Here is a 10732-nt window from a genome sequence, read left to right as displayed (position 1 = left end):
GCGGCGGGCTCCATAAGCGGGCTTGCTGCTGAGCCACTGCTGGGAGCTGCACTGCTCCCATTGCTGCACATGAGCAGCAGAAACTGGGCTGGTCTCCCTTAGACCAGTTTCTGGTGCTCATGAGAATAGCTTCACAGTGAGGCTATTCATATGGTCTGCAAAAATCAGGCTAAGGGAGCCTAGCCCAATTTTTGCAGATCGTGTGAACCACTGGGCTCGGCTGCGAGTCCGGTGGTTCCTGAGTGGGTAACCCGTGCAAGTAACCCTCCCCTTAAACCGGGTTTGCAGAGCGAACGCTCCACAAACCCGTTTTTTTTGCTTGTGAGTTGCCACAGTGCAGCTCCGCGCCGCGGCTACTCATGAGTAGACCCCCGGCTGGGAGGCGTAAAAGCAGCCTCCCGGCTCAAGGGTCCCTCCAGTATGCCCTGCGTGCATATCCCCTGCGTGCATCGTGCATATCCCCTGCGTGCATATCCCCTGCGTGCATCGTGCAGGGCATACTGGAGTTCCAGGGGCCGCATGGCCCCCAAACTCCCCAGCCCTGGCCAGCTCCGTGATGGAGCCGGCAGTCGTGTGCACGGCTGCGGCGGCCGCCCAGAGCAGACTGGCTGGTCATCTGTGGGGAGAGTGGGCTAAGCCCGCTCTCCCTGCAAAGCCTCTCCAGGCGGGCCTCTTTGATCGTGAGACCCGCCTCAGTGTGTCCTTTCAGGTGAATGAGAATGGAGGTACTGAACATACTGAAGTATGGATCCTCATTAGCACAGGGTGTGAAGTGTTATCTTAGCTAAGAGCTCATGTTCTCAGTGAGTTGTGCAGACATACAGGGCATCAAGCTTGGGGTGTGAGAGTCACCAGTGCACTCCTCAGAAGTGAAATATTAGATTAGTGTAGATTATGTAGTCTGGAAAAGTTGTGGGTGGGGGTGGGTGGGACTCAATGTAACCACTGGGGCTACTTGGAAGTAGTTGGTTCTACTTGTGAGTAAAAATATCATGACTCAGGATGAGGGTTAAAAAGAGACTTCTCCCTCCACCACCACCTCAGCCTCATCCATTGCTGTTTTAAATGTTAAAACAGTAATTAATCAAGTCTGACTGCGAGCTTGATATTTAGCTTTGATATAACATACAGTTTGAGTAGGAAATAGCTGTATATGGAAGATTAGTTTGGATTCAGATCAACTACTTTGCTAAGTTTGATTATCACATACATATTTACTAGTTATACCTTGTGAGTCATACCTGTCAAAAGTATTTTTAATATGCTTAGTATTTATTTTCACATAACATTGTGCATTCTAGATACTACTATATATTAATATGTATGTTTTAATAATATTTGGTTTTACAAATAACCACAACTCATTAGTATGCAACAAGTAACTGTTTACAATCTGATATAATTCCAAGATATAAAACAATGAAATCAACAAAATCTACTTTTTAAAACAAAGAGTGAAGGAAAACGATCTTAGTGTTCATGTACATGCAATCTATTAGTTACCTAAATATTAAATGAAGTGTTGTTTTCTGTGCCACTTACAAAACATAAATTATTTTTGCAAAATCAAATTGGGGTAACGTTTTTGTAAATAAAAAACAGCTGCAAATGCTACAAACATTAATAATGGCCTTAAAACTGCAAGAGCAATACAGGATTCATCACAAATAATCCGGTGTTCAAAGGGTGGATACCATCGTGAATAGCCTATTAAAAAAAAGTAAAAGAACTTGTAATGAGCATGAATCTTCTATCTGTGGCAAACTGAAAGAATAAAATAGAATTCTAATACATACGCTTGACAATCTCACGATCACGCTCAGGATTTCCTGCAAGCGGGAAATATTTGTATTATAACAAATGAAGAAAACTTTTAAAAGACAATATTAATATTTTATCTCAGCTTTGTTTTTCTTTGCAGGCCCAACATGGCAAGGAACTTCAGAGGATTTCAGTTGAATAGCATCATCTAAAATGTACAACCATCAATGTATAAATACAGTAAGTAATTTGGTAAGTCAAAGCCTCCTCTGTCAATCTTGCAAACGTTAATTAGGCAAACGTTTTGCAATTAATTGTTTGCCACGTTCATTGTTCAAAACCTGTGGCAGTAGAATGCTTGCGGTTGCACTGTCTGGCTTTTGTTACCCTTCATTACTACTAAGTTTCCAGGCCATCGCTTCTTTTTCTTCAGTGGACAAACAGAGCTTCAGCCCTCCAAGAAAAAAAGGAGGGACTGGGGAGCCCTTCCAGTAAAGAGCGGAAACCTATCTGCCTTGACTCTGCTGGATCACTTGGATTTTGAGAGCTATATGTTGCCTTTGTAGTCCAAGCAGATTAAAAAAGGGAAACTAGGTGATCATCAAATAACTGCTGATCTCAGTGGGCATTAGATCAACCCAGGCAACCTGAAAGTCCCTCTTATTATTGCAAACTTTGCAGTTCAGGTTGGAAAAATATTCCCTTGCTTTTCCAAATGTTTTCAGAGGCAAATATTTCTCAGCCTATTTATTTCATTTGGTAAAGGTGGTTTCAAAGTAAGTGCTTTTCAAAAAGTCAGTGAAATGTTACTTTAGCAAGGCAAGAAGCAGTATGTTTTATTTGAGTTTTTCTAATGTACAGTAGCTTTCTCTAACATCTCTTCCTATTGCATCTCTAGATCTCTAAGAAATGTTGGAGATGAACTTCCAGTGCATCGACCTTTTGCACCAACTATCCTAATGACCACTAGGGGCATTGGGAGTAGAGACAGTGAGTCAGAGTCTCCCTATCTGTCCCTACTCTATGACCCCTGAACTGACTGTGCAGCACTTCCTGTGCTGAGTCACAATCCTGCCTTTCCTCCTAGAGAGCAGATGGAAACATCTCTCTCTCTCCTTACCTATCCACTATGTAGTCCTTTAGATTAGATATAGGTCTTTCCTGTTTAAGTGTATTTAACCAATAAATGTTTAGTGTTTAGTCACACAAGGATCTCCATGTGTTTTCTCTAAATAGCTGCAATATCCAAACCATCCTCTGCTACCTACTCTGTAACTGAAGTGTGTGCTCATTCCTTAGTGCTCTGCTGTTTTACCTATTGTGGGTAAAAATCAACAACCTCTAACAAGAAATGCACTAATTCACCCAATACAAGTTCATTTTCTTTCTAAACAATGCTAAGTTTGGATTTTAAAAATATTTGTGATGCTAGAAGAATCTAGTTAGCCATAAGCACAAAATATTAAGCAAGTGATGACAAAAGGTTTAACGTATCCAAATATTCTATGGCAAAACTTTGATTTGTGTGTCTTTACTGGCTTTATATGTACCAGAAGTCACATTTTTAAAGTTAAGACACACAGTGACTGTGGCTACAACATGTATTGTGTCTTTACTAAAAAAAATATTTTTTTTTTTAAAAAAAGCAAAATAATGTGTTTACTGGCACTGGTAACTTAATTTGAGCTTGGTTCTTCAGCCAGCAGTCAGGATTAGGTAGCAATATAATGATTTGTAGTATTGCATGATACTGTTTCCCATCTGGTGTGCTGCAGCACACTAGTGTGCCACAGAACTCTGGCTGGTGTGCTGTGCTGACTTGCTTTGAGTCACCTCCAAAGTTGACTTGGGAATTGACACACTCTATAATGCGAGGCTGGAGGGTTGTGAAGCTGGAAGAGGAAGTAAATCAAAATACATACAGGTGAAACTCGGAAAATTAGAATATCGTGCAAAAGTCCATTAATTTCAGTAATGCAAATTAAAAGGTGAAACTGATATATGAGACAGACGCATTTACATGCAAAGCGAGATAAGTCAAGCCTTAATTTGTTATAATTGTGATGATCATGGCGTACAGCTCATGAAAACCCCAAATCCACAATCTCAGAAAATTAGAATATTACATGGAACCAAGAAGACAAGGATTGAAGAATAGAACAATATCGGACCTCTGAAAAGTATAAGCATGCATATGTATTCAGTACTTGGTTTGGGCCCCTTTTGCAGCAATTACTGCCTCAATGCGGCGTGGCATGGATGCTGTCAGCCTGTGGCACTGATGAGGTATTATGGAAGACCAGGATGCTTCATTAGCGGCCTTCAGCAATTCCGCATTGTTTGGTCTCATGTCTCTCATCTTTCTCTTGGCAATGCCCCATAGATTCTCTATGGGGTCAGGTCAGGCGAGTTTGCTGGCCAATCAAGCAGAGTACACTGTATACTTTTCAGAGGTCAGATATTGTTCTATTCTGTCATTTGATAGTTTCGTGAATGTTTACTTCATTCAGTTCTATACTTACTACAGAGGTTATTTCTATACTTACTACAGAGGTTATTTTCACATGTGTCTCCTTTTTGGCATTTGCTACATGGCCTTCCTGCTTCATAAGGTCTCCATGGAAGGTTGCCACTGAAGAATAACATTTTCAAAAACTCAGTACACACAGAAATTGAATATTAAAATGCAAGTTATTGCAAATATAATAAATTTGGATAAGCTGCCTATGCTTCTGAGCTAGTTAATATGATGGAGTATCTTGAGTGGGAATTGTTGAAAAGGCCTATCATAAAGACTAGAAATAAACAGTGACATATACAGAATTAGTGTATGTACAAGAAATATTTAAAAGTCCTAAATATGACATTTAGATGTCATTCCCAGTTATAACTGATAGTGACCACTGCATTGGTTCAAATACAGCTTAGAGCTGCTCAGAGACGTTACTGCAGTTGTCCACATCGCACAAATAACTGCTCATGTGAGCGGTCTGCACTGTGAACTTTTGTGTCTCCTCATCACACACTGTACTGTTTATACAAGTAGAGCACTTGTATGAGAAGTTATTTGTGGGGGTGAGCTCACTGCAGTAAAGTCCACATTTTAACAACAAAAAGTGCTCAATAAGGGAATCCTGATGTAAGCAGTAAGCTCTACTGATTGATTGACTGATTAAGTGCTGTCAAGTTGGTGTCAACTCTTAGCAACCACATATCTCTACTACTATATCAGAAATACGTTAAATAGTGCAGATAGATGGAAGGTCGCAAAGTACAGGAGAAATGGTAGTTGTATCTGAAAGAAGAGCTCTAGCAGCCAGGAACCGGAAGAGGCACCTTACTTGCTGCATCACTGGAGCAGATGTGAGGCAAGGGAAGTCATTGGTGTTATCTGTAGTGTGCTGCAGGGCCATCTAGATGAAGTGATCTGGGGTGAATTGGAGCCTGGCTGACCTCATATAGCTGTTGCTTCAGTCTCAGTTCCTTAGCCTGACTCATTTCTATGTAGGCACTCAGAATCCCATGCTTTGCCAGTCCCTCAAAACCTCTACCTTTGGGAGCTTTAGGATTTACCTGACCTGACCACATACCTGTCCTACCTCCCCAGGATTTGTTTGCTATACTGACCCTAGACTTCTGCCTGACCTGACTCTGCTGTAGGAGTACCATTTTGCTTCCATTATACACTGCTTATCAATGTGTTACAAAGGCACCATATGTTTTCAGTGATTTTCAACCAAAGTAAACTTAGGAGCACTGCCCCAGAATGTCTCTCTACTCAGGAAAATGGATGAAGTTCAACAATTGCAGGAGGAGCCTGTCTTGCCAACAGATCCCATGGACACTTAGCAGTGATGGGACAGCAATTCTTATTGTGTAGGTAGTTTATGTAGTTTGAAAAACAGGAAGAGAAGATCATAGTAAGTAAGCAAGGGTTTACAATTGAGAGAATCAAGTGGTAGAATCCTCCAAGCACCTATAGAGAACAGCATGTAGGGAAATCCCAAGCAGATTGTGAAGAGCTCTAAAAGGATCTCTAGACTGGGTGAACAGCCAGCAACATGGCAAATGTAATTCAATGGAAGTGTAAAATGATGTTCACCTGGATAACAAAAAAATTAACTTCACCCATGTGTTAATTAGTTGTGAAACAGCTGGAGCAAAAGTCAAATATAGTGTTATAAAACATTAGGAACTGGATTGAAAATAAGGCAGTAAATGTCAGCCTGCCATACCATATGCTAGCCATAGTATCCTAGGCAGCTATTAGGCATGATACAGAATTAGGTTATAAAACTCCATTATGTATACTAGAGCACAAAAAATGTATTTCATTCTTCAAACAGAGTGAAGATAAGGAAAGCGTCAGTATGTAGTACTCCTCTAAAACATTCTAAGAATCTAAGGCAATGAAAGCTTTCTTTTGCTTCACACTGGTTAGAGCTGTTGCTGAGGAGAGTTAAATAAATCAAAGGAGTAACCAATCATTTGACAGAACTAATGGGTATTCTCTCTCCTGCCCCCCACCCTTTCCCAGGTTGTACAGTATTTCATTATGTTAAAGTTATGCTTAAGGGAGCTTTTTATTTTTCTTCTTCTTTCCTCTTTTCTTTTTTAATTACACACACACACATATATAATTGTTATCCTTGATTATGCTATACTTACTGCTGTAATCTTATTTAAAATAAAGGGGGGGGGATAGAGAGGTTCCCCTTACCACCTGTTTACTTGACCTCTGCCCATGGTTTATACATTCTAGCAAGGAGGCTATTGGAAAAGGTCTTGTTAAGATCATTAATGCCTCTCAGAGGAGGGAAGTATGCCTCCCGTTCTTGGAGACCTGCATTGGATTCCTCAGAGTTAGGCAATTTTAGGCCTGCTTCCAGCTTCCCATGGTTGAGCAAGGTGATTGAGGAGGTGGTGGCTTTACTCCATAGAGTATTGGAAGAGGCACATTATCTGGACCCATTTCAAATGGGGTTTCAGGTGGGTTATGGGGTAGAGACCAGTGTTCCATCTAACAGGGATTCCCAGATGTTGTCGACTACAACTCCCACAATTCCCAGGCAAAACCCATAGCAGCTCGGGATTCTGGGGGTCGTAGTCAACAATATCTGGGAACGAATCCCTGTTAGAGGGAACACTGGTGGAGACTGCCTTGGTTGGCTTGTGATCTCCAATTAGTAAGATCAGTTAGATGATCTCCAATTAGTAATCAACAGTGGGAGTGTGCAGGGGCGTATCTAGAGTAGGGCAGGTAGGGCACATGCCCCAGGCGCCACTTGGAGGGGGGTGCCATTATTAAAAATATTTTTTTAAAAAACAAATGGCCACCAAAAACAAAATGGCCACTGCGCATGCTCAAATGGCCTCTGTGAGACCCTAGGCCATGCCAGGCCTTGCAGAGGCCATTTGAGCATGCGTGGTGGCCATTTTGTTTTCAGCAGCCATTTTAAAATATATATATATATTTTAAAAATGGCCACCGCACATGATCAGATGGTCCCTGTGAGGCCCTAGAGGCCAGTGGCGGCGGGGGGGGGGGGACACACACACACACACCAATTTTTAAATATAAAATTTAATTTAATGTCACTGTACACATATTCAGTTTGGCACTCTGTACAGAGAATCAGGGCTTGTGAATACTCAGCTGAAGCTTATGAGCTAGGATTGTATTCATTTGCTCTTACTTTGCTTCTTGTGATAAGTGAGTTAAATGTGATGTCTTAATAATATGGCTATTAATGGTGAGTTTGTCTTTGAATCAGTGTGAAATCCTTAGTATAAAGGCCCACTGGGAGTTTCTTGCTCTCTTTCTCTCATTTTAACTGTCTTTCTGAAATACTAGAATATATTCCAAGCAGTGATATGCAGTTTACTGTGCATATCCTTTAATTATTTTCAGAGTATCTGGGAAAAGTCAAATTCTCCATTTATTTTTAACACTTATGTAATAGTGATGCTACAATGCATAGTAGAGAATTAGACAGGCACTTCTGTTTAGTTTTCGAAGTACAACTCCACATAATATTTGGGTATTTCATGAGCCCCAGCATAACAAAATTTGTAGTTTTCCAGTATTTTTTTGGTCTGGCTACATCCACTGCTAAATAGTTTTTGAAATATTAAAAGATTAATGAGCTTGACTTGTATTTTTTAGCTGATATTATGGTAAAGTTATCTGAAAGATGGGTGTCAGATGCTTGGACAGGGGGCACAATTTCAGTGCTTGCCCTAGGTGCTATTTTCCTTAGATATGCCTCTGGGAGTGCGACTCTACTGGTGCTCTTGAAGACTTTCAATACAATTGATTATGGTGTCCTTCTGGACTGCTTGAGGAGCCTGGGAGTGGGAGGCACTGCTTTGTACTACCATGCAGATAGAGTACAAATGGTGGCATTTGGAGAATGAGTGCTCTTCAAAGTGAGAGCCACTGTATGGAATCCTGCAGGGCTCCATTCAGGGGTGTTGATAGGGGAGAAGGGGCCCGTGTTCACCACTCTCCCAGTGGCCCCTTGGAATGAGGGAGATAATGAAAAAAATAGGGAGGGGTGGAGCTGGGGGGCCCTCCGTAGCTGGGGTTCAGGTTCTGTGAACCCATCCACTCAATTATAGCTACACCTCTTGCTCCATTCTTTCTCTAATGCTTTTTAACATCTACATGAAACCGCTGAGAGAGATCATGAGATGTTGTGCAGGCCAGGTGTTATCAATTTGCTGATGACATGTTTCTCCATATCAACCACCGGGAAATGTCTTAACCTCCTTAAATGTCTCTCTGGAGTCAGTAATGGGCTTAATGAAGGAGAACAAACTGAAGTAGAATCCAAACAAGCTGGAGGTACTTATTGTGAGAGGTCAGAACTTAGGAAATTGTTTAGATTTGCCTGTTCTGGATGGGTTTACAGTCTCCCTAAAAGAACAGGTACATAGTCTGGGAGTACTTCTTGACCCATACCTCTCCCTGATATCTCACGTTGAGGCAGTGGCCAGGAGTGCTTTCTATCAGCTTTGACTGATACACCAGCTACGTTTGTTTCTGGAGATAACAGCTAGGCTTGACTACTGCAATGTGCTCTACATTGGGCTGCCTTTGTATGTAGTCCAGAAACTGCAACTGATGCTGAATGCAGCAGCCAGGTTAAACTTTGGGGCTATTGGAAGAAACCACATTGCTCCTGCTTTGAAAGAACTACACTGGCTGCCAATACATTTTCAGACAAAATACAAAGTGCTGGTTATTACCGATAAAGCCCTGAAAGACTTGGGCTCAGGATATTTAAGAGAGTGCTGCCTTCATGAAACTCACTGCCTAATAAGATGCTCAGGGGTGGTCCAGTTGCAGTTGCCATCAGCTCATTTAGTGGCGACCCCAAACCAGGCCTTCTCTAAGGTTGTTCTGGGTCTCGTGAACATGCTCCCAAAATGAAATTGGAATCTCCCCATCCCAGGTTTTTAAGCAACATCTGAAAGTGCACCTATTTTATCGATCTATTTTATCGATCTTTTAGTTCATAACATTTAAAATTTTTATTGATAGTTATTTTAAATTGTTTTACATGATTTAATGTTTTATTTTTTTTTTTAATTTGTAAGCCCAGATTTTATATGAGTCAGTTTATAAATGTGATAAATAAAATTTTTAAATTCTAAACAAAAAGGCACTCTGTGTCATATTTTGGATTGACTCAAATAATTGACCCATAATTGACAGAGCAGGCCAAAGAATTTATCTGGTCAAGCTCTCTCAAGACACACATATTGTTCCTCAGGACAAATAGTTTCATTCTTCATAGCCCAAAGTCTGCAGGGGTAAATCTCCAGAATAGTGGCCTTATCAATACCTCTAGGTAAGAATTAAATAGCATTTTTTTGAAGTTGGCTTCTGTCCTTAACTAGAGTTTGGAAAGATGCCACACAATTTGTAAAGCAATTAGAAACTGCATCATAGTGTTCAAAATCAATCTGGTTAAGCTGTTCATGAATGCTTCGATGCTTAGTTCTGATAATCTTTAAGATGGAGATGCCTTTTCTTTTTGATACTTTAACTGGTGGTCTGACTTGCATTGGTGCTGATGCTCAGGAGGTTTCACTGGGGGCACAGAGATCATCACCTATCACAATGGGTTCTCCCACTGGCGGCCAAGGCCAGAGGCTTATATTCAGTCCTGGACTGACACAATGGCCCTAAGAGGTAGGCTAGGCTTGCTTTATCTGGTGTTTATTGACAAACAGCCTTCTACTGCTTTGAGATTCTTAACACGGTTGTAAGAGAATCTATGGATCTAAGATTCTTCAAAAGAGACTGAAGACTCTTACACTCTCTTTCTCAAAACTCTCTCCCTCTCTCTCTCTTAGGTTGTAGCCACTCACCCTGGCCATGGGGGAGGGGGTGTGGACTTTTGTCTCTGCAGAAGCTGTTCTGATTGGAGATGTGGTTTCTGAGCTGAAAGCTGTGGATATAGTGGATACCAGCCTTCACCATCTCACATGAGCTCTTGGTTGTTCTGGTAAACTTGTGGGTGTGTCAAGTCAAAGGAACTGCTGGAGCTGCAGGTGGACGATTACTGTACCAGATGCATGGAAACTATGTAAATAGCACAACCATTGGAGTTCACCAGCATCTTTAAAGTTTCATGCTTCCTTGAACTCTATCATTAGCCCCAGCACAAGTTGGGATGGGGGGACTACAAAGCTAGTTGAGGAACTGGACATTTCTACTACACTACTAACTTCAAATATTTTGTCATTTTAGTTTTCTGCCATGCTGACTATGTGCAAAAATTATTTTGCAACAAGAAACATCACACAAGCCAAGAGCTGTGATGCTGCTCTGATTTCCACAATTCTATGAACAAGTACAGGATCATCTATACCTGAAAATGATTGTTGGAACCCAAGATATGCATTTGCTCAAACAACCTACAGGTGACTCTAATCTTCCCCTCTGGGAAGAAGATAACAC

The 10732-nt window shown here is 41.2% G+C and overlaps 1 protein-coding gene across 2 annotated transcripts in view; it reads right to left on the bottom strand.

The window, feature by feature from the left end:
• Positions 1-1238: 1238 nt before the first annotated feature.
• The window catches only part of LOC128327241 (GLIPR1-like protein 1), a 64118-nt gene continuing 54624 nt past the window's right edge, over positions 1239-10732 (bottom strand). For both annotated transcript variants that reach the window (XM_053255776.1, XM_053255775.1), the window contains exons 4-6: positions 4308-4393; positions 1797-1829; positions 1239-1707 (exon numbers count right to left, since the gene is read on the bottom strand). In XM_053255776.1, coding sequence (XP_053111751.1) covers positions 1633-1707; positions 1797-1829; positions 4308-4393 — 194 coding nt within the window. In that variant the 3' untranslated portion in view covers positions 1239-1632. The remainder of the gene's footprint in view (positions 1708-1796; positions 1830-4307; positions 4394-10732) is intronic.

This window comes from Hemicordylus capensis, chromosome 5 (assembly GCF_027244095.1).
Source record: "Hemicordylus capensis ecotype Gifberg chromosome 5, rHemCap1.1.pri, whole genome shotgun sequence".
In the NCBI taxonomy this organism is placed as follows: domain Eukaryota; kingdom Metazoa; phylum Chordata; class Lepidosauria; order Squamata; family Cordylidae; genus Hemicordylus; species Hemicordylus capensis.
Note: the sequence above shows the minus strand (reverse complement) of the source record. Positions and strands in the feature narration are given on the sequence as shown.